Source organism: Chionomys nivalis, chromosome 25 (assembly GCF_950005125.1).
Source record: "Chionomys nivalis chromosome 25, mChiNiv1.1, whole genome shotgun sequence".
NCBI lineage: Eukaryota > Metazoa > Chordata > Mammalia > Rodentia > Cricetidae > Chionomys > Chionomys nivalis.
Genome location: NC_080110.1, coordinates 21,252,993 through 21,278,230, shown reverse-complemented (window position 1 = coordinate 21,278,230; position 25,238 = coordinate 21,252,993). Strand labels below are relative to the sequence as shown.

General features: G+C 37.5%; 1 protein-coding gene across 5 annotated transcripts in view; it reads left to right on the top strand.

Annotated features, from left to right (window-relative positions):
- The window catches only part of Nav3 (neuron navigator 3), a 686,168-nt gene that overhangs the window by 216,185 nt on the left and 444,745 nt on the right, over positions 1-25,238 (top strand). For all 5 annotated transcript variants that reach the window (XM_057757535.1, XM_057757536.1, XM_057757534.1 and 2 more), the window contains exon 2: positions 2,406-2,813. In XM_057757535.1, the coding sequence (XP_057613518.1) occupies positions 2,742-2,813 (72 nt within the window). In that variant the 5' untranslated portion in view covers positions 2,406-2,741. The remainder of the gene's footprint in view (positions 1-2,405; positions 2,814-25,238) is intronic.

Here is a 25,238-nt window from a genome sequence, read left to right as displayed (position 1 = left end):
TGTATCTTATTTAGTGAGGATGTCTCTGAATCCTTATATCACATGTGAAGATGCTCGCAGACAGAGGTATTAGATACCCAAGAGCTAGAGCTACAGGTGATTGTGAGCTACCCAACAAGGATGCTGGTAGAGCAACAAGTGCTCTTACCTGTTAATCCATCTTTCCAGTTTCTCCTCTTATTTAGCATAACTAAAGGTGCATCTGCTTTCTTCAGTCTTTGTTCTTAGTCAGGCAATTGTGCAGCCCAAATTATCAGTGGTTCCTCCTTAGATTTCTTTCATATCTTCAAATTGGCAATGTTCTTGCTTATGTCTAAGCCCTTGCCCGTATTTGTTTTTATACCAGAACCATATACTGTACAATGTAAAATTCATCCATGGCAGAGTAGAAGAAATAAAGAATGAGCGAAGGTCACTAATTTAGAGAGGGAAAAATGCATGGGGATTTGCACAGAACAATTAGCTGATTTCAAAATGTTTCTTCTGATTTTTCTGTCTTACCTGATAGCTCCCAAATCACGACACTGAGACTTGTTATGAAAACTGGGCCAATGACCTAAGCTTGTTTCTAGCTAGCTCTTATAATTTAAATTAACCCATATTTTTATTAATCTACGCTCTACCATGTGGCTTTTACCTCTATTCCATTTTGTGTGTCTGACTCCTTCCATATCTGGCTGGCTTCTCCTTCTTCCCAGTATTCTCTCTGCCCTGAATATCCTGCCTACCTGTTGGCCATTCAACTTTTTATTAAACCAGTCCTAGTGACACATCTTTACAGTATACAAAAAGATTATTTCTTTGAGAAAGATTGTCAGAAATGGCAAATGAACAGAAGGATCAGAAGGTAGACTTAGTCTCAAAGTTGGGAACGTTGATCCAAAGACTGCTCTACCAAAGGGCCTGGTTTTGATTTCCAGCACCCATATGACAGCACACAACCATCCAGTGCCCTCTTCTGCCCTCTGTGGCACCAGGCACACAAATGGTGCAGATACCCACCTGTAGACAAAACATCCATGCACATAAAAATTAAAATTAAAGACTATTAACTGCCTCCATTTATAAAGAACTATCTTCTTAGACAGTAGATTTCCTATTGTTTAATGTGTTCAGACAGTAACTAGTCAGTTGTCTAAAGTTGAGTTTAGGCTGCAGCAGTGATTCTAAAATTACTTGCTGTGGGTTGAAATGTAAGAACAAAGGTTGAGAGAGTTCATCAGTGAGATCACTGTTTTACAAGTTTGGAAAACTCTAGGAAGGTAGCTTCCAAATTAGTAGGACTGTGGATGTTTCAGATTCCTATTCTAAATGAACCCTGGTGCGTTTTTACATCAAAATTGTTCTCAGTAAAGGCAATAAAACTACTGATACATACAACAGCCTGGATTAATCTCCAAAGCATCATGTTCAAAGAAAGGTGCCCACAGATAAGACTCAATGTTTAGCCATGCCAAGCATGCAAGTACCAGGGAATGTAAGCGTAAAGTGAGTGAAGTAGATCAACTGTGGTCCAGGGTTGAGATGGAGCATGCGGACTGAGTGAAAAACAGCAGTTGGGGGTGGAGCAGGCAATGTTCTCTGTTTGTTTTGCTTATGGTTAGTTTTCAATGGACGCATTTATCAAATTCATTAAAACGGATAATAATATGGATGTAGATATATTTCAATTAAGCTGAGTTTATTTTTAATACTGTTATTCAATGATTTCATTATTTTGGCTGGGTTTGGAGACTGCTGAATTTTTTAAATACATTAAAAAGAGTATGGGAGCTCTGGATGTTGTGGAAAATATCAACATACATGGTATGCATGTAATGCACCAAAGAGTCAACCATGTTTCTATGGTATCCTTGTGGACAAAGTATGAAATATGAATTGGCAAGAAGAAATCTAGAACTGAATAAGTTTTAAAGCCAATGCAATAAGAATTCAAATTCTAGTTCTATTAGTAATTATAAGACTTGTAAAAAATGTGCATTCCTTTCTTTATCTTAAAGCAGAAGGATAACAAACATCTTACTGATTCATTTTGAAGTTTAAATAAAATTGCTTTTGAAAAGTATATGGCACAGAGCTTGGTAGTTTTGCAATCTTTTTTAAAACTACTCTTTAGTAGATCACATTCATATATCTTATTGATTTCTATTTCAGTGTGATATAGGTCCCTGGTATTAATACTTAGTATAGGTTTAATTAATTAATGTTATAGTTATCATACAACAAAGAATAAGGCTTTTAACTACGGTTATTCATGCATTATTTAGTCATTACACATTATTTAGTAATATATAATAGTACATGTTTTTCTCTACCTCTATCTGAAATAAATTCAGACAAGAATTTATTTCCTTAACTATATGATACAAGACACAGGGAATTTACTGGTTTTTCTTTTCTTACAGGTATATAGGAGTACTGTACTTTTGTATTAAGATGGAGAATATTGAGGAGAGGAAGAGGTAGCAGTTGGAGATGATGTTCCTGAATGAATAGTTCACTTAGGAGAAGTCAGCATTACAGAACGCTATGCTGGTTTGGAAGGAGTTGGAACTAAATTGTAAACTTTCCTTTTGTCATTCGATCCATGGATTTTTTAATTGGTTCTTGGAAGAGATGAAGTTCGAAGCCGGCGTGTGATGGGACATGTGGTGTGCCAGTGTTTTCTTACTCACTGCCTCTTGGATTAGTTTGCTGCCATTTTGACGAGTTTGCATTTTGTTGGGCGAGGACCTAATGTGATGGATTTATCTTCAGAAATGAATAGACATGGGAAGAATCCGGTGAGTCACAAGCTGGAAGACCAGAAGAAGGTAAGAGATGCAAAAACTCCTTTGTTTCATCTGCTTTTATGTATAAAGTAAATTTTTATCATTGTAAAATGACATAGAAATTAACCTGTTTTAAAGTATATGCTGCTGTGAATCTGGACTTTGTTGCCAGCTGGAGATTTATTTCTAGGGTTGGTTCTCTAGAATGTGCGTGTGTGTGTGTGTATGTGTGTGTGTGTGTGTGTGTGTATATATATATATACACATATATATATGTATATATATATGTGTGTGTGTATTTATATCCTATACACACATGCACACATGTTTCAATAGCTTGTTCAGTATTGCTGTGTACTGTGCTAGTGACTAGTAACATGTAATAATTACATCATGTGACCAGCACTTATGTACAAAGAGTAAATAAACTTTGATAGAGTAGGGCAAGCTAAACTTCTGCTACTGAGAACACTTGCCTTCTTGCTATGAGAAAGCAAAGGTGCATTTAAAATCCCCATTTCTTATCATTGGGGCATGTCGACCTAGACCTTCTCACTTTACAGTGCTGGCAGTTGAGACAAATATGAGCTTATATTTAATTACTTATGTGTTATGTTAACACAACTAATGAAATATATCCAAAAGAGCATGTTATTGACAGTTTTAGAAGAGTAAGTTTTGGAACTGTGTAGTAAGAAGCTTAGAAACCCAAGGGATCACATTTAAATCCAATTTTCAACATATTAAGGAACTCTTCCTTGCTCAGTTATTGCACTGTTGTGAGATCCACTTAATGGTCACTTATAAGAAGGGTCAATGATAATGCCTGGGAGAGGAGGCTCTGCTAATAACAAATACATTACCTTATTGGATGTTTTCATTGACTCCTGTTAGCACAGGACACATATGTGCGGATCCAGTGGCTAAGACACATGAACAAGAATGTGAGATAAATGGAGTTTTTAACCATGTACAGATCAAAAGGTACATGATGAAGATTTGCTTTTAACCAACTGATGGGAATAGATGCAGAGACCCACAACAAAACAATTAATCTTGGGGAATCCTGAGGAAGAAGAAAGGGCAAGGATTGTAGAAGTCTGAGGGGTCAAAGAAAAGAACACAGCCTATAGAATCACCTAATCAGGGCTCATAGGGTCTTACAGACTGAATTGACAATCAGAGAGCATGCATGGGTCTAACCTTGGCCCTCGGCATATGTGTTATAGTTGTGTAGCTTGGTGTTCTTGTGGGATTTCTGAAATGGGAATGGGGGTGTCTCTGACTCTTTCACCTGCTCTTGGGACCCCTTTCTTCCTATTGGGTTACCTCATTTAGCCTTGATATGAGGGTTTGTGCCTTGTCTTATGGTAACTGTTATGCCATGTTTGGTTGATATCCCTGGGAGGCCTGCTCTTTTCTGAAGGGAAACAGAGAAGGAGTGGATCTGGGGGAGAGGGGGAAGGGATAGAACTGGGAAGAGTGGAGTGGGGAACTGCAGTAGGGATGTCATGTATGAGAGAACTAATAAAAATGAGTTGATTTTACATGCATCTTAGAAATCTTGTTTGTTTACCAGCTACTTTGCTTTTTCCTAAAAACTCCAGTCCTTTGTGTTACAAAGTTTGAAAGAGGCTATGTTGAGTCAATTGCTGGTTAATTTCTCTTTTGTTTACTGTGCCTAGGACAGTCACAGCCATCCCCTAGCAATGAAAAGAAACAGCAGTGGACACCTCTTTTCTTGAGGGTGATGGCTCTTATGAGTCATTCATTGGTTGTACTTTTAGAAAAGTAAGTTTCAGAAAACACTAAGAATAGTAAAGTCCAGGATACCTAGAACCACTACGCCTATGTAGGCAGGGGTTGCTTGTTCATTTCCCAGCCACCCAGATCTGAAATAGTCACACAGAAACTATGTTAATTACAATACTTCTTAGCCTATTATCTTGGGCTTCTTATTAACTAACTCTTACATCTTAAATTAAACCACTACTGTTATTTTATATTTTACCACGAGGCTTGTGGTTTCTGTCTCCTTTGGAAGCTACATGGCATCTCTAGGACTCTGCCTTCTTTTCTCCTCAAGCTCTCCTTGAAATTACTGCACTGTCTATTCTGAACTGTAATAGGCTCAAGCAGCATTTTTTTTTAACCAATGGTAATAAAACATATTTACAACATACAGAAAGGGATCTGAGTGTATTCCTAAGAATATTGTTAATTATAACCAGTTTATATTAAAGTATAGAACTTTTCTCCATTGTCAATAAGCAGCTAACTCAAAGGAGATGAATAGTTGTAGGCAGAGACAGCTTGTGCGTTCCCCGCCTCCCAGAACTGAAATAATCACACAGAAACCGTGTTAATTAAAACACTGCTTGTCCCAATGGCTTATGCTTCTTATGAACTAGCTCTTACATCTTAAATTAATCCATTCCTATTATTGAGTATTTTACCACAAGACTCATGGTTTACTGTTAAGTTTCTGAGGTATCTACCTCCGTTAGCAGCTACATGGTGTTTCCCTGACTCCGCCGTCTTTCTCTCAGCATTCAGCTTAGTTTTCCTGCATAGCTCTAGTCTGCCATGCCACAGGCCAAAGCAACTTCTTTATTAATCAATGATAATAAAATATATTCACAGCATACAGAGGGGAATCCTATGTCAGGTGGTTTCAGCCTAAAGGCATGCACTATAGTTTTTTTTTTTCTTTTTGTTTGATTGCCTTCATTTCTTCAGTTGGTAGTGCTCAGAAGGATCGAACCCAGGGCCACCTGTAGTTTAGTCAAGTGTTCTACTCCTGAGCTACAAGTATCTTAAGCTCCCTGCAGGAAGGGAGTCAACTAATCATTTTTCTTGTTTATGCTTTTTAAAATGTCTTTAACGCTGATGACAATTTACCTACTGTTGTTAGACAAAGATCAGGGTGGGAGGGGAAATAAACCCTTAATACTAAAAAGGCCTAACTTTGGTTAGATACCCCGATTTATGGACAGGAAAGAAAAGTGCCTATGAGAAAGTCATTTATTCATTTCCTATATAAGGCATTTTCTGCTAACATAAAAGGGAATGCAAGCCAAAGAATGAAATGAATTCCTACAGAGTTTCCCACATAGCTTTTGTAGAAATTTTAAACAATGGTCTGTAATCATGTGTAGGTTCCCAGGCCAGCTCACAAAAGACTCTTCAGCTCATAAAATATGTACTCATATTAATAGAGTTTAGAAAAATCATAGAGAGTCATAATTCTGTGGGAAAACTAGAAATATCAGCTTTGTGTTTGGGGACTACAGGTTTCCAAACATTTGTGCTATTTTACTCTAGCCTTTTGAGGGGAAAGTGGAAGAGCGGGAACATTTTCAATGAGTAAGAAGAAGAATGGAAAATGGGTTCTAATGACCCTTTGACCACCCCATTGATTGGATATTTCAGATAGAGAGCATTAGTATACAAGATAGACAAAGAAGTTAGAAGGTCACATAGAAGGATGGATACTTAAATATATAAATAAATAAATGATACATAGATTACATACATTGATAACTAGGCACACAATAGAAGCATATGAGATAGATGATAGATAGATAGATAGATAGATAGATAGATAGATAGATAGATAGATACATGGGGCATTTGAAATTAAATTCAGATTTGTTAAGTGTCAGCTAGAATATCTAGTGTCAATGACACTTTTGTGAGTTTGCATTATAGTGGAAAATGAAATGAATTATCATAAATCTTTGTAGACAAAGAACTGACCTCAGAGATAATTTCTAGCAGAGATCATAAAATTATGCCTGTAATTACTTGAAGTATTTGTAATCCTTCAAGAAGAATGAATTTCATAGGTTCGGTGTTCTACACCATTGAAATAAAATGTGCACACCCTAGTTGTCACCTCCTGCAGAGGTAAACATATCACCAGTATTTTTACCTATGTACCTTATTTTCAGTAATTAGAATACACTAGATATTTAAAATAATATATAACAAACTAGAGCGATCAAAGGCACCCATTCCATCTACTACACAGCAAATCTCTCATTTTGGTCTACAAACATTTTGCCTGGTTTTAATTTTATTTCTCCAATATATGGATTTATGTTTTTGGTGCTTTGTTTCTGAGAGTGTGTGCATTGGCAAGCCATCTATGGAGGTGATTAGGTGAATGAGAGAAAAGAGGGTTTACAGCCCTTTCTGTGATCTCAGGGATATGCTGGTTCTTTGCAGTTTATTAATATACTATCTTCTCACAAAGATAAAAATCTGCACTACTGTCTTAGGTATTTTAGTTCTCTAACAATAAACATCATTTCTGTGTAGCAATTCCTATTTTTAATTGGCATTGATATCCTTGTTCGTGGTGGACACTTTTCCTGGAATATCACTTCCTAAATGTTATAATTCTGTTAAACTATATAAAAATGCAAAAATAATTATCAGTTACTCAAGAGCATATAACCTCAAAAGTGCGGTTTTAGAAAGATGTGTGAGTTTGGGTTTTGCTTTTAAGTAGTTCTGTCTGTGTCTGAACAGAAGAAAACATACCTGAAATTTAGAAAGGTCTTGTGAACGCAAGTTTTATCTAAAGTACCCTTTATTATAAATAAACAGAGGAGTGGATCTTTTAGGAATTAAAGAGAGTAAGTCTAAGGAATAGGAGTGGAGGGAGGGAAAACTGTGGTTGGGATGTATTATACAAGAGAAGACTAAATAACTAAAAAGAATCTTCGAGAAATTAAAGAGCATGCATCTAGGGAGCATGCATCAACTTGGGTCAATGTTGGGATGCTTAGAATTCAGTGGGCTTCTTAGTTATTTCAGGTATTTATCAGTAGAACTTACAGTTCATACCAGACCACAGTCTGAATTTTGACCTTTAGTTTCTAGAATGTCCCAGATGGAAAAGTTACCAAGACATTTCAAATCTCCCAAGTGTACACAATGAGGTTCTGTATCTTTAAAATTTTACCTTTTCAACCTTATTTGCATGTTGATGCTGGGAACATTGGCAGATTGCTTTCCATTAATTTTTATTGCTCTATGGGATTGTTTCTGCGAAACCCATAGGACAATAAAAACCCAATAGTTACAAATGTCACCGGCATATAATTAGTTGTGACCTTGATCTGAAAAGCTGAGCTCAATAGATTTTACTGTCAATATAACTGCAGCAGTTTGCATTTCAGACAACCCTAGGACACAAGTTCATGGCTCCATGAATATTTTATGTGTTCAATGAAAGCATTTATCACTGTCAATGATTTAGTAGATAGTATTAAAATGGTGGTAGTATACACATTTTAAAATTATGGCAATGGATTGCAATACATGCTTGGTGACCTGTTGCAGACATGTTTTGCTTCATTGCTTTAATCAGAATGAGATTAAGACTATGTGTATACATACATATACACATACTCATATATATATATATACACATGCTCATATATATATATATATACACATATACACACATAAATTATATACACACAGAGAGGATATTTACATTTATGAAATGTTTAGGACTAATCTCTCAGGTTTTACTTCACCAAGTAAAGTATTTTATATATGCTATTGGCAAATATTTCATACTTGCTGTGAGGAAACTCATGATGAACCTCTATTACACAATGCCTTTATGAAAGAGCCATTATTTCAAAAATAGTGCATTCTAAAGACAGAGTGTTCGAAATGTGGATAATATTTTAAAGTAAGATATTATTATATTAATTGCTAGACAGAAATGCTAATTTGTAGAAAAGGCCTGCCACTTTAAGGTTTGCCCCTGTAGTACTTTGGACTTGAAATGAAGTTTAGGCAGGTGGTTAAATAATGTAGCATTTGCAAGTAGCACTCACTGCAAGACCAAGGCCCTCTCCCCTGTATCTAGGTCGAGTAAGGTATGCCTTCAAAGAGAATGAGATGAGTTCCAAAAAGCCAGAACAAGCAGTAGGGATAAATTTTGGTCTCCATGTCAGAGGCCCCACAGTCTGCCCCAGCCATACAAATCTTTTGAGCATCGAAGGTACAATTATACCCAAACAGGGAAGAACACTGGTTTTTATTAAAATTTTTATGATAATAAAATGATAACTAATATACAAGATTCAGTATATTTTAGATTGATTTTACTTTTATTTGTGTATATCTGTGTATCTGTGAGTGGGTATGTTCATCTGAGTGTTGATTTTACTTCCAATTATTAATGTGTCATGTTTGTCTGTGTTTGGATTTTTTATGTGTGTGTGTGTGTGTTTATTGTTTATGTGTCATGTGTGTCTCTGTGTGGGTATGATCACATGAGTGTAGGTGTCAGCAGAGGTCAGGAGATGGGTAGCTCCCTTGGAGTTTGGGTTACAGGTGATTGTGAGCCACATGATGTGAATGCTAGGTACTTACATTGGGTCCCTTGCAAGGACACTCTCAACCATTGACCATTCTCTCCAAACCCCATGAAGCCCATTTTAATTCCTATATTATTTTTCTGAAATTTTCAAAGTTTATTTTGATATGTGTAAGTGTTTTGCCTACATGTGTATTCCTGGATCCCAAGGAGGAGGTTAGCAGAGAGTGTTGAATCCTCTAGATCTCAGTGGAGTCATGGGTGGTTATGAGTCACCCTGTGAGTACTGAGAACAGAACCTAGGGTATCTGGTAGAGCAACATATGCTTAAACCAGTGAGTCATCTCTCTAGCATTCCTATTTCTCTTTGAGTTCCTTCTTCTTGTCTTGACCCTAACATGGAAATTATCCATGGCCATTACCATTGTATAAACTAATAACTAAGAATGAGTTTGAATTTTCTTTTATAAAAATTTGCAAAATGTGTATATACCATCAATGCCAAAATACAGAATAAAAAAACCCATCACACCGGTTTTCTCTAAGAATTCTGTACATATGCCATGTGATTTTATAGATTTATACATATTTTTCCTTTAGATTGTGTTTTAGAGGATTGAGATCTCTCAATTTGACACACCCAAAAATACATAGTCATTTGAATATTGCATAGTCTTATAAAAACAGTAGTTCTATGGTATATTTCTAGCTCTTTGGATACCCTGTAGTTTAGCCAGACGGTGCTATTCCAGATTGCTTGACAGGGAGACAGCCAAGGGCTTAAGAATTCAGGAGTGCTTGTGATTATCTCATGGAAGATTTGAGTGTCAGGACCAGTAAAATCGATCTTTGCTCATCTGCAAGGGTCAAAGGTTTGAGACTAATCAGAAAAGTCAAACCATGATTTGGCATTCAAAAGAGCGAGGAAGAGGAACAAGAGTGTGAGCAGAACAGAGGGGGGAGACATCAGAAGCAAGATGACCAACTTGATTTCTATTGATGGTGCACTGCTTGCTAAAGAGCAAGACTGTCTGGCAGAAGAGCAACAGGGTAGGGTGGACAGAAAGGTTGGAATATATTACTCAGAATGCGGCCAAAAATCCCCTCCAAGACTGATGATATTCTGTGACTATGCAGTGGCTTGGATAAGAATGATAAGAAACAAAACAGATTTAAAGATACACCACCTGGGCTGGAGAGATGACTCAGCTGTTAAGAACACTTGCTTCTCAGAGGACTATAATTCAGTTCCCAGGACCAATGACAGGCATCTTACAACCACCTGTGACTCCTGGTCTGCATCTGACTCCTTGTTTGTCTCCATGCAGAGACAGGCACACATACACATAAAAACACAATAAAGTGATTCTTCAAAATCACATCTGTCCTCACTCAGGTGCGGGTAATGAATTCTCTTAGATTTGCTCAGACTAAATGAGAAGAGCAGTAGAAAACCTTCAGAATCTTTGATCTGTACATTGTAAGAACTAGGAGCACGGCTGGCATGTGACAACTGAAAGGTATCGTCTCGGGCTCCACTCTATATCTGCTCAATCAAATGGAGTTAAAAAAATCAGCACGTGTATATTGCTCATCTGTGTTTGAGAAGGACAACTTAGGAAGCACTGCTGAGAGATCTTTGGTAGAGAATTATATATTATATATTTTATTTGATAGATAGCATTGTGATGCATTTGATTGCTTACTCTCCATTTTCTGCTTTCTCTTTGAATCATTTCCTGACTCCTCCTCCTTTTAGTATTTCCTGGTATCCCCAGTAACTGAACTCCTTGTACTTGTATTATTGTGCTGGGTTTGATCTGAGGACGCACTAATCAAGGTACTTTATGCCTACAATTCTGGTATCAACGCAATGGATTTGTTTCATGTCAATTTCTTTATAGCATCGTCATTTCGAATCCAAACTTTCCAAGATGTCCTTCGTCCTTTCTATTCATTCCTGTTTTCTTCGTAGACATCCTTGATGTTTATCCAGACTGGCGATAATATCAGAACTTGCTCAGTATAATTGGCTCTGAAACATTCAGTTGACAGGTGACAACACACAGGACATCAACAGCAACTTACAACTATCACCCTATGGCCAATGGCTGTGCAGTTTAACGTTGATCAGACAGTTGTGAGAGTTGATGTTGACTTTCCACTGCACCATCGAGAGAATCACTGAAGATATAAGTTTATGAGCTTGGCTGTGAAGCAAATCTGGTCTGGGTTAAATGATGAGGGAAGACCTACTTTAAATGTAGGAGGCCCAGACTGAATAAAGGCTAAAGTGAACTGAGCACATAAATTCATTACCGCTTCCTAACTGTGCTGCTGCATATTTCTTACTTTGATGGACTGAGCCAAAATAAAACCCTGTCTTACTTCAACTACTTTTAGCTCATCTATTATTAGGAAGTTGTTTTTCCCACTGTTGTAAAAATGTGTTGCTAGGAATATGTTATGTTGTAGTTAGTTATATTACTCAAAACAAACTTTCAGTCCATATAGGAAAGGTCCAACATCAATCTTAGTTTCTCACTTTTCTCTAGATCATCAGACACCACAAAGCTTTCTACTCTCTATGTGGTATCAGTGGGCAACGAGAACAGGCATAGATGTGAGCCACCTTTCTCTCCCAGACAGAGGCAGGGTGTGCTGTTGGACAATGTTCACATTGAACATTTGTTAGTGATGGTGGAAATAAACAAGAGTTCAGCTTGTCACAGGGATAAAACTGCTAGTCTTTTCAGAAACATTTTTTTTGAGATTTTTTTTTTTTAAAGTAGAGGTATCTTCACCTCTGGGCCTAATTTACAAGTGTGCTTGATATGTTTAGGTCCAATGAAATGAATACCTACACAGTTTTTATGTCCCCTCAGATTTTCTATTTCCATAAAAATCTTTAACTGAAGCTGCAGTTACATGCATCACAGTTCTGGAACATTGGTGTTTTCACTGATGCTCAGAGCTGTTGCAGACTAATCAAATACAAGCATTCAATTCTCATGCTAGTCTCTTTCTTAAGACTGAACCAAACAGACACTTCCTACTTTTATTTTACATTTTGCTGCCGGTAGTTAATTTTCTTTTATATTCTTCATTCAAATTAAATGTTCTCCTATAGACTCTTAGCTGCTGCTTGATTAAAAGCATTCTTAGGTAAGATTGAGCAGTTTTACCTTGTGCTATCTTAGCAAGGCTCTCTGTCTTTTAACAGTTGCTAGTATTGCAATGTTTGCAAATAGCAGATAAACAACACCTTGTATGTACATGCTATTTTCTAATTAACATTGGGAAATAATTTAAGGTAACACTTTTAAAGCAATGTGAACTTCTTAATTAATGTCTTTATGTGTTTTTATTCATAAAATATTTTTATGTAATTAAGAACTGATGAAGTGATTCCTGCATTGTTTTGGAGGAAAATTATAAGAAAAACCAATACATAAAAATGTATTCTAGCACTTTCTATTTTACAAATTTCTTGCATATCCATCACTAGGAACCAGATCAGGGATGTGACAAGCTATAACGCTAAACATGTGCCAGGGTCACCTACTCATCCACTCTTTTTCCTAAAATCTGAAACTGTTGGATAAAACCTTCAGAGCTTCTGAGTTATGATGCCCACTTCTTAACAAGACTGGAAAACCCTGCACAGTCTCAACTTATTCCCTCCAAGGGTGCTTCCTGCCCCCCACCTCCGTCTCTATTTTTCCTCCAGCTCTTTTAGAAAGCCATGTCTAAGTCTAAGTTCTTTGGATAAAGCAGCTTCTTTCTCACCTTTAAGATCCCTGCTGTAAGCCCTCATTGTACTTTGTCTTTCTTTCTTTCTTTCTTTCTTTCTTTCTTTCTTTCTTTCTTTCTTTCCTTTTCTTTTTTTTCTTTTTTCTTTTTTTTTTTTGCATGTGCAGATTTCACACTGTTCACGTATCAGGTCTTAATGCCATTTCCTTTCTCAGTCCTGTATTCCTCTTACTCATGTGTCATTGTGTTTTGTTATACAGGAAGAATGCTGGTGTCTTCTTTACAACCATTTCCATTGCTGCTGCCACTCATGTATGGCTTGTGTCTATAAAGTCAAGGACAGTTTCTGGTTTGGTTACTCTTCTATTTGATCAGCCACCTTGCACATGTTACAAACTCAGTAGCTGTTGCAATGGAGCCTGGAAAAAAATGCCTGTGTAAGCCTATAAGCTGTAGTTTACTCAGAGAAAATAATAATAATTGGGATTTTTTTCTAGTTAAGTGCATTTTAAAATACAAATCTAAGTGACAACAGCAAAGATTTAAAAAATGTAAAGCTATATTCTCACTCCAAAGCCACTCTTAGAGAAATAAAACTTAGATTAAGAAAGTAGAAAAACACTATTATGAGGTCTTCCTGACTGGGGTAAATATAATCTGTGGTTCCTTAGTACTCCCTATGAAGGATGAACAGAACTTCCAAAGAATGATGGTGATGTAGCCTCCTGCAATTTTTTCAGAGTCTCCAAGGTCTTCAAACATTTGCAAACAAGAAGAAGGGTATTAACAGAGGTTTCTGTCCCACCCAGTCCTCCAGCCATCCAGTCCCAATGAAACTTATAGAGGCCTATGTTAATTATAAACTGGTTGGTCTGTTAACTCAGGTTTTCTTATTAACTAATTCTTTTTTTTTAAAGATTTTATTTATTTATTATGTATACAACAGTCTGCCTCCATGTATGCCTGCATGCCAGACGAGGGCGCCAGATCTCATTACAGATGGTTGTGAGCCACCATGTGGTTGCTGGGAATTGAACTCAGGTCCTCTGGAAGAGCAAGCAGTCAGTGCTCTTAACCTCTGAGCCATCTCTCCAGCCCCTTAACTAATTCTTATATCTTACAGTAACCCATAATTCTTGTCTGTGTTAGCCACGTGGCTTGGTACTTTTATCAGTAAGGCATTCTCATCTTGCTTCCTCTGCATCTGGTTTACAACTACAGACTGACCTTTTTTGTCTTTCCAGAATTATCCAATTCTGGTCTCCCTTCCTGTACTTCCTGCTGGACTACTTGTCAATCAGCATTTTATTAAAATAGTACAACTGACACACCTTTACAGGGTACAAGAGTATTGCCCCAAAGCAGGAGGGCATGTTTAAAACTTTATACTTTGTCTTACAAATTAGCCATTTACTTGTGAATTTATTTAAGATATTTTGTAGGCAGAAGTGAAACTTTACCTAGGACGTTGAAACATTGGATACTAACAGATTCAGATATTTTTGCAGGAATTTAATTTTTAGTGTTAATACTGGCTGTATAAAGATATCAAAGTCATAGTTTGATCACTGTCTACAGACTTGTTTACTCTTCAATACATGTAGGATAGAGAGATTGCCAAATTTTATTGAGGTTTTGGGGCATCTATGCTTGGATTTTGAGAAGAGAGTCTATATTGACTTCTTGAGTAGTAGTGTTGATGGAAGTGAAAGAATGGAAAGACAAGCTCATTCATGCAACATTCAAGTTAGGATGAATCCGGGCACATAAGTCCACGCCATTGTTTCCTGTAACCAGATGGTGTTGGCAGGTGTTCTGGAATGCTTCACTGGTGATGCCCGTCTCCTGCAGGGTACTTTCTGAAACACGAGCCTATTTCCTAGAGCTAAGCTAGGATCTTCTCTGTCAACTTGCAGCTGCCATATCCAGTATTTCACGCCACATACATACCCACCTTCTAGCATCAACTGGATCAGAGACGTTGTCCTGGCCCACTTCCAGGTTCTTCTTGTTCAGCTTCATTCCTCATGGTCATGCACCCCTTCCCTTTTCTCTTCTCACAGTGTTCTTGTTCACACTCCCTTCACTGGGGTAATGGCATTTTAAGGAAAATTTCCTAAAAAGTCAATTTCAAAGAGTCCAAGCTAAGTTTCTAGAAACATCTCACTAGGAAAGAGAAATCTGAAAATTGATAAAACTCTACTCTCTGCAGAGACATACTAGTATTATAAAACAGATGGCATAAAAGCTTTCTGGTTTCTTTACCACTCAACTATGACAAATATTCAAAATCTACTGTGCTCAGGACTAGGAGGGTGCTTTCCGAGCAGACAACAGGCCCTAGGTTTCATCTCCTGATATATGTCCAAAACCCAAATCAGAATTACATTTTACTGCTATAATTTTATGCTCCATACCAAAGGAACTCTATTGTGTAAGGTCTTATGATTGCCTGACTGAGAGTATAAAGAATCTTCCCTGGAAGGTCTTGATTTTGGTACTAAATATAGAAAATATTTTCTTGGATGAGCATATTAAAATCATATTCACCTAGTTTATAGATTTCTTATTATATCTAGAAGTAGTAGGGGTCCATTAGCACTTAATGTTGGTTCAGTTTTTATCAAAGATAATGGACTTGTTTACCAATGTCATTCAAAATAGGTCTTTGTCAAGGGGAGCTTAATTCTAATAGAATGTTGATTAACTAAAGTGGTGCTTGTTTTTTTCTCAAAGTATTAGAGAGTACCCAGTAGGAATTTAGACCCTGGAAATCAGAGCTTTGAAAGCACCTGATTACTGCTTTTTGCTGCTTTTCTTTTCTTTTTGAGTGATGCCATGTTTACTATCTTCATTTATCTATTTAAATTTGAATTAATTGAAATTAAATAAAGAATTGCTTTTCAGTTTCACTAGCCTCATGACATGTGCTGAACCATAACCCAAGGCTGATGAAGACATTGTGGCAAGTGCATAGAACACTCCCAGCACTGCACAGTTCTATTGGACAGAGATACTAGTTAAAATGACATGCAGAAAAAGAAGTCAGGGACCCATGATAAAAACTTGTGCATGAAGGTACTTACTCCCAAGCCTAATAACTTGAGTTCAGTTTCTGAAACTCAAACTCATATGGCAGAAGGAGAGAACCAACTCTTGCAAGTTGTCCTCTGACTACTACACACACATACACACACACAAATAAATGAATAACTTTAAAAGATAATAAAAATATGTCATAAAACCAAAGCCCACATTAGACCATTGGATAAAAACAGTCATAGAAGGGCTTTTTGTATATTTTCTTACAATAAAGGGCATAAGTTTAGAAAGGGAGTACAGCATCTTTCTGGAGATCAAGGACAATCATATTTTCTCCAGGTATAAATTTAGCAAAACTGCCTGTTTTGCTTTAGAAATCAGATATATTAGTCACTAAAGTGGTATTTGAATTAGTTATATTAGCTTTGTTATCAAGGAGTAACCAGAAGCTTATGCACAAATGAGTTCAGCATCAAGCATATGAGTACTGGAATATTTCATGGTTATGGAAGTCATCCATAATAAATTATTTGTTAACTTTTCATTGTGAAATGCATACCTAGACTTTTAAAAACACTTTCCATGATCTCATGGTGGGCTAAATGCTGTTTCAAAGACTACAATGGGGTCAGCCAACAAATTAGCATCCAGGAAAAAGCACTGAGGTCAAAAAAGAATTATAGAATATCTAGAAGAATTCATACATAATATTTTCCATCATTTTGCAAATGATTTAAACTCATGAAGGTATCCCTTCATATTGTAGTGCAATTCATCCATCACATGCACTTATCTTCTCCTAGTCAAATGATAAGATCAACAGAACCATATGTTCTCTAAGCTCCTCCTGGATGGAGAATTTGCTAAAGTTAAAAGTAGTATGTTAGTCAGTCATTAAATGTATCCCTTCTTAAATTTGTGTTTCAGAAAGAATTGGTCTGAAACATGTATTCTTTCAATTATTTCATTTCCAGTTGGCTCAATGGTAAAAATCAAGAAGGACCCAGAAAATTGTGGTAAGACCGTGATACCCTCTGGGGATTTTGAGTAGGATGGAGTTTAGGTGGTACCTCAAATAAGATTTATTAATACTTATTAGGGCCATTTTGATTAGGAAATTATTGTATATTTTTTGTGTAGTAGCTACAGAATATTACAGTTGCAGATAACATTAGGAATTGCATGAGTTCTTATGAAAATAAGGACACATAGTGCCAAGGTGTGGTCTGAATGAGAATGGCCCCTGTAGGGTCATATATTTGAATGTTTTGTCCCCAGTTGATGGAACTACTTGGGAAGGATGAGGAAGTGTGGCTTTGTTGGAGGAGGTATATTTCTGATGGGGTGGAAGTTTAAGATTCCAAAAGCCCATGACATTTCTAGTAATCTCTCTGTGTCATACTATTGAATAAAACTTAAAACTCACATGTGCTGTGCCTGTGCATGACATCTTGATCTGACCACTGCCATACTCTCTGCCATGCATTTATGGTTATGCATTCTAACTGTTTGCAACCATAAGCCCGATTTAAGAGCTTTAACTTATAAATTGTCTCAGTTATGGTGTTTTGCTACTGTAGTAGAACAGTAATTAAAACACAGGGTTAGCACAAGGTTGGCTCCTCAATAATGTCAACACTGTGGCTAGAGACTTGTGATGATTTCTAGCCCACCACTGGATTCTTTTAAAAAAAAAAATCAAGCTGCCCATTATAATAGTAAATACCTTGCTACTTTCTTTTCTTTAAGGGTTAATTTCATCTTATCTTTTCCTGTGAGTTTCTCATTCATATCAACAATTACAATTATCTTTTCAATGCCGTGTTTTTATTTGTTTTTGAATTTTTTGCATGTGTACCATGTTAACCATTTCCTAAAGATTTTAAACAATATTTCACATGCATCCATATTCTCAAACATGTATACTCAGAGAGCATCTCTTTATTTTTCACTGCATCCTCCAGTAAATAAATGTTTATTGTTAAGTGGAACATATATATAAGCACATAAATATGCATGTATGTGTGCACATATGTTTATGTATATGAGCAATTCATATGTGCTTATATATGTATATGCATGCATAGTATATATATACTACTGTTAATATCTGAAAAAGTTAGCTGGATTTCAAATCAAAGTCTTAAAAGAACTTACCACATGGCTCCTTGGGCTGTTTTAGGTTTCTGGAAGTCAAGGCTTGGGATATTCGTCTTCAGGTCTGCTAAGCCTCTGTGGATCTGAAATAGAGTCTATTCTGGGTGATAGAATCCTTGATTGAGACCTGAAAGAGGGACGATAACTAAGATCCAGATCCTCTAAAGAAAGGGATGTGAACTTGGCCATCTGATGCTTCTGAGCATCAGGTCTTCTGGGAGCTTCATCCTTCACCTTCCCCAGCACAGGCAATAGAAGGATGATGTCCCTGCTAACCCTGAGCTGTGCCAAAGAGCATCATGGAGCAGATGGGTCCAAAGCTCAACTTCTCAGAGGGTAACATTAATCAGTGATTTTCCCCCCAAGTTCCAGAGATTGATGAAGTAGCTACAGCCCACAGGGAAAACTGTCTGTGAGTTGCTCGCCAAGGTAACAGCAATGAATTTGTGCAGCGCACCCTACCCTGCATGTGGTGGTCAGTTTGTGGTACAGAGATCTTTTACATCATGGCCTTTTGAGGGCCCTTTGAGGTCTGAGCCAAGACTTCTGCCTGGGTTTCAGCCAAAACTTCTTTCTGGCTCATTTCCCCTCCATCAATCCCCACATCCCACAAGAAAACAAAAACTTTCGCACATAAAAACTCCAGCTTTGGAGGGCCACTGCATAGTGATTATCTGTGAGGCATGGGTACCCCAACCTTTCTCTGGGTTCCCATTTTATCAGAAAGCATCTAACACACTGGAAGAAAAAAGGCATGGGAACCTTTCTCTCAATAAGTTTTTAATCTTTTAGCTTTTTGCATAACATCCTTTGGGGTCAGCTCTTTCTTTCTTTCCCTCTGTCCAAAGTCAGGGCAGTGAGAGTTTGTGGGTCTAATCTTTGCTTCTAGGATTCAGCTACTCTGGAAGGTTGGTGGGGCATGAACCCAGGTCTGGCCTGCTCTGTGCTACCTTTCAGGGGTCTCGTTGGCTTGGGGTAGAAGAAGAAATTTCTGCTTTAGCTCTTCTCTCTCACTCCCCTAGCTTACTACATGGTGTCTTTGTGGATATACCCTCAGGCATTCTCAGTCTGGTGTTGGAGTGTGGATGCCAGTGCAGACCAGTGTGTGGGGAGATGCCCACAATACCCTAATGCCAAATGTATATTACATGTCCTTCTTTCCTTCCTTCCTTCCTTCCTTCCTTCCTTCCTTCCTTCCTTCCTTCCTTCCTTCCTTCCTTCCTTCCTTTTTTTCTGTTTTTTTTTTTTTTTTTTTTTTTTTTTTTTAAGACAGGATTTCTCTTTGTAGCCCATACTATCCTGGAACATGGTTTCTAGACCAAGCTAGCCTCAAACCTGGAGATCTGCCTGCCTCTCCATCTTAAGTGCTTGGATTAAAAGTATGTGATATCATGTCCATCATCAGTAACAATAAAATTGACTCATTTATTTAAGCTATGTTGATTTTTCTTATGCATCTGAGTCACACTGGGATAATTGAAAAGTCATTTCTCAGTGGTCTTACAGAAAGAAAGTACTTGTTACTGTTTCTGTATTTTCCTGGGCTCAATTAAGTATATATTAAGATATGCAGGGCAGGAAAAAAAATTTTTTAGTTGTGTTAGAGGTTTATTAACCAGAAGTAAATGAGAATGGTCATAAAATCCATCCTCCTCCTCCAACTTTTCACAAAGGGATTGATCAGACTGTGGAAATAGAGTTTTAATTCATAATTGACTAACTTGAAACCCCAACTGTGTTGAGTCTCTTCCTGCAAAACTAACTTAAAGCTGCTGATTTTTAAATAGAAACCAATAAAGAGCCTCTGTGGGGTGTGCATGACCCTAAACACAATCATGTTGGAAGATATTGCTGGTTGCATTTTGCAAAGTATAAAGGTATAGAGTTTCAGCTCTGGAGTTCTGCATTTAAACACTGTTTCTATTCTTTCCAAGTTGATCAATTTGAAAATTACTTTGATCGACTTGCTTAATTTCTTTATAAACTAGGAGCAATTGTAGTATTTTCCCACATGGGTCTGAAGAACATCAAAGAAGATAAGAGCTGCAAACGTGAAACGCAGTAATCCCCCAGAAAGATTTGATTGCACTGTTTTCTAGAAGTCCACCATGATGAGATTAAAACAGCTTGCATGCTTTAAGAAGTGAAAACATTGTTTATGTACGGAATCACCACTACGTAGTCTTACTAGGAAAGAATTTGCACAGAAGGGTTTTGTATCTAAATTTGCCTTTGGCAATTTATGTCAGGCTGATGAATGAACTTGGCTTTACTGCAGAGCACTGTACATGCTCCATCATAGATTAGCTCTCTGTACTTTGCTAGCACTAAAATACAGTTCAGATGAGAAGAATTCAAAGCATGTTCTCCTCAAGAAGAAAGAAACAAACTCCACATTTTAGTTTTAGTTATTCACACAATTGTGCTTACTCATACAGATTTACAATTTTGCATTAAATCTGGATTGGAATTTTTGCACAACCTTACATGTGATATTACAGTGGATGAAAGAGCAGACTGTAGAGCCCTGTAGCCCCAGATATGAATAGCCAGATTGTATCTCATTTTTGTGTTCACATAATCCCTTCAACTTCAAAGTACTCATGTACTTTGAACACTAAACATACTCAAAGACAATGAGGCAGGTGTATGAGTTCTATAGTAGATACCCCTGAATAAGAATGATCAATAACCAGAGAGGAGGAAAATAATAACCTCAGAAAACAAATGTATTTCCTCACAGACTGGTTTCTTAGAATGCTTCTAGTGACCATTCAGCTGGAAAATCCTGGGAGATAGCATAATATCTGTGAGATAAATACTGTTCTCTTCATAGAGTATTTAATTTTTTTGTTTGTGAATTTATGTGTGTGTTCATGCGTTCATGCGTGCTGGTGCAGAGGACAGAACTTGGCACCAGCTGTCTTTCTCTATTGGTCTCTATCCCTTTTTATGAGACAGCCTTTATTGAAATTGGAATTTACTATGGCCTAGGCTGGTTGACTACGAAGCCCCAGAATCTACCCGTATTATCCCCCTAGTGCTGATGTTACAGACATAGACTTCTACACTTTGCTGCTACATTGGTCTTGGGATGCTCATGCTTGGGCAACAAACATGATGCCAACTTAGCATCTCCCTATAGAGAATTCAAAACTATATAGTGTTTGTTCTTTTCTATAAAGAGGGAACACATTTTGAACATATTTTACCCCACTGTTCATATCTAATTCCTCCTGTATTCCCACCCAAGCTTCTCCCACTTCCATTTCCTTCTTTTTATAACCCACTGAATCCAATCAATTCTGCTCCTATATGCCTGGCTGTGAAGCAATTCACTGGTCAACCTTCCTTGCAGCATATCCCTGAAGAAAATGAGTTTCTCTCCCTTAGCAGCCATCAATTTCCAGTACTGCCTCAGCTGGGGTAAGGATTCCTGTACTTGTAGCTGGGAGTATTCTCTGTCCGGTCTGTTCCATTGGACCAGTTTCTCTCCCTCCTGGTGGTCCCCACAGCTGCTAATGAAATAATCACTCAGAGTCTAATATTAATATAATTGCTTGGCTTATGGCTCTGGCTATTACTGGCTAGCTCTCTCTTATATATTAACCCACTTCTGCTTATCTGTGTATTGCCACATTGCCGTGGTGTTACCCTAGGTGTTCTGGCATCCTGTTCTATCAAAGCTTGCTGGCAATCTTTCTTGACCCCGCCTTTCTTTTCCTCTGTATTCAGTTTGACTTTTCCACTTGACTCTATTCTGTCTTGCTATAGGTCAGAGCAGGGCTTTTTTTATTAACCAATGTGAGGAATACATATTTACAGCACACAAGACAACCCCTATCACCTGATAGTCACAGTTACTATCCTCTCCTATCTTAACTAAGGCATTTCAGGTACAAGAGTTCAACTCCTTAGAATAGGGCAGCCATGGGAATAATCTCTATTATTTGCCTTTTACCCAGAGCCTGAACATTTAGTATGTGTTTGTGTTCCTTGCTTGAATTTATTCTTGTTGGTTGCAATTCTATTTTTGTGTACGTTATTACCCTTTTTGTCTTGGACAATGCTTGATATTTGTTCTTATTATATATAGGTTTGTTATTAGATTTAGAACCTTTTTATTTAGACAAATGGGGGAAGTGTTAGGGGAATTCATTTTGCCAATAATTTGGGGGTACCAACCTTAGGGCATGGCTTCTGTGTGTGTACATGACCTCTTATAAAGAAGAGGAGGGGTCTTTCTCTCTTGGGAGGTCAGACCAGAAGTGGGCCTTGCTTGTTCACATCTCCCCTGGACAGAACTGCAACACATGACAGCTAGACCCATGGTGGCTTTCATTTTGTCCTGTATTTGTGAGTCTGTATTTCCTGTTGAATACTCATAATAAAACCTCTTGGCTATTCTGAAATCATGCACCCTTCCCTCATCCATGCTGGCTTAATTGTGTGTGGGCAACCCCAGCTGATGTGAGTTTGTGAGCGTGTCACTGTTTGCAGCAGTCCTTCCTGATCTTTCTGCTCCCTCTTCCTTCTATTTCCCTGGGCTGTGGAGGAGGGTTATGATGTAGGGGTTCTGCTAATAGCTAATCAGTACAATATAGACAATATCTCTTCACTTTTCACCCAGTTGTGTATCTGTATTATCGTCGTTCACTATACAAAGGAGCTTGTCTGATAAGGACAGAGAGCTATGCTGATCCATTAGTATAGAGATAAGACAGTTTAAAACTACATCCATTTAACATAATAGTAGTAGGTTCTCCTGTAGGGCCGAGGATCCCCCTAACCATGAGTTTTTGCCCAGATGTTTGTCATAAGGCATGAATTTCTGCAGTGCGCTAGGTCTTAAATCCAATTAGAAAACAATTTGTTACGCCTCTAACACTCATGCCACTATTGTTTCCAGGGGGCATATCTTGCCTGGCTGGTCATTTCTGTAGCTATAAGGGTCCACAAGCTGGGTAAGGCTGCCACTTACTTTTCTCTCTTAGCAGACTGCATAGCACCTTCTGGAATTATGACTACTATTACATTGGAGGGGGCTTCCAAATCAGCATTAGCTTGATTTCTTCATGTTATATCATCAAAGTGTGAAATATCTTCAAGAATTAGGTTGCTTCACATAAATTTGCTCTGTATAAGAGAAAAAAATCAGGGAGCTATTCAATAGCCTGTTCCTTTCATTCACCTCTATAGGCTGATATAGTTGCTCTGATGGATAGTAGGATGTATCTTAGCCATAGTTCCATGTAGATTTTTAGTATTTTTCTCATTAGAAAATGTTATAGGATTGGAAAATCTTATGATTTTTCTCATTTATTTTTTTTCTGCGAAAACTCTGAAGTTAAAGATATTTCTGGAACATGCATAAAATAAAGAGTCGATAGTATTATTTCTGCACAGATGGAAGAAACTGATGTTTGGAGATTAATAAATTTCTTGTATGTTTAGATCCAGACCATAAAATTCTTGATCAGAAATCAAATGAATAACAGTTTGATCAGTCATATCCAAGAGTGTCATTTGAGTTCAAAATTATTCAAGATTTGCTAGTATGAAAATAATTGTACCCGTAAGGCCATAAGTAAAAGCATAAAGATATAGGTACACATTAATATAACCATGAATTTATATGTTTCTGTAAATATATATATATATATATATATATATATACACACCCCTTTATATTTATATGGTATAATTACTTTGGTTTCCTTAGAAGTCTATCAGAGATTTTGTTGAATTAAATATTAGGAATTCTTAAGATGGTTGATTGATTATAAAATGTGTTTCCCTTCTGTTGAAGTAAGTCATGCGAAGTAGAGTTCAATGATAGGTTGTTTCACTGTTGTTAGAAACTAGACATTTTAGGCCACTTGATAGACAGAGTCTGTGGGTGTTTGGCATAGTCTCTGGTGTCAGATTCTGCTTTGGATGGCGTCTAACTCATTCGGCTTCCCTCCCAGGCTTCTTGATCACAAAATTGAAGGCCAGCTGCTGCGTGTCATTAGGAAGCCTAGTGAGTGTGTCAACATGGGGCTGGGGCTGTCAGCTCTGGCTCCGAGGTCACCCTGGGAGACCTGAGCTCATGTTGTTCAGGGTTTGGCACGGGGTGTTTCCATTCGTCAACAAGCCAGAAGTGTATGAGTTTCAAAGTGTTGAATGTTTTCGGTGTTTGCCATTCTATTTTTTAAGTTTCAAATAAGAGAATGAGCATTCTTAGGTTTCTTGCCAGGCATTATTGACGTGAATTGAAAGGCCCTCTTTGTATTTCCCCCTGAAGCTTTAATGAAGTAGCCCTTTGCATTCACTCAGTGATCCCTGTATGTTCGTTCAGTCAATCCCTTTGTCATAGAGCAAAGCCTCAAGAAATGCTTTATGTTCTTAATGAAGACAATCCTATTAGTCATATTGTGCCCCATAGCCTAGCAGTTGTGACTAGTCATTTTGTGTAATGTCTTGGTCGCTGCTCCTACATATGCTGCTCTTGTTTACATATGCTAAATTGCTAAGCTCTCCTAAATTCTGCTGGATGTTTTGGCTGAGTAATTTCTTCTGGCAGTTAGATTGCTCAGGTTGTCTGTATACTGGATGTTGTGAATTTGGTCTATGTTTATGAAACCATTTCATACAGCATAATGTTTTTGTCCAGTAAAGTCTTTTAGATGAAGAGAAATTGCTGACATTTGAATGGGAAGGCCACCAGTATTAGTAAATGCCAGAGGAATTCGGCAAACATCCCTTCTCAGTGGCATAGACAATTGGAATCTAATTCTTCTTGGGCAACAGATGGAGGTAGAAAAAGCCACGCTTCGAAATGGCATGAGTCTCCAGTTAAAGGACTTGGTGCTATGCCATGAAGCAGCCCTGCTTTTTTTCCAGCCTGTGTGGAGAAGGGAAGCCAGCTCTCAGAGAAGGCTGACTTCTCAGAACAGAGTGAGGTGAATCACCCTTGGGTGTCTAGAAGCCATCAGCGTTTAATAAGGGATCTGATGAAAAATGGATTCTATTATTATACTGCCATCTTCACACATGTTAACCTTATGATGTATCTGTGTTTCTTTATGCTTGTCTGTGCCAGTGTGTTTAATCCTACATCAAATTTATATAATATAAAACTGAGAACATTTTTTTCTTGACACAGTTACCTTCCTCTTTCTCCCCAG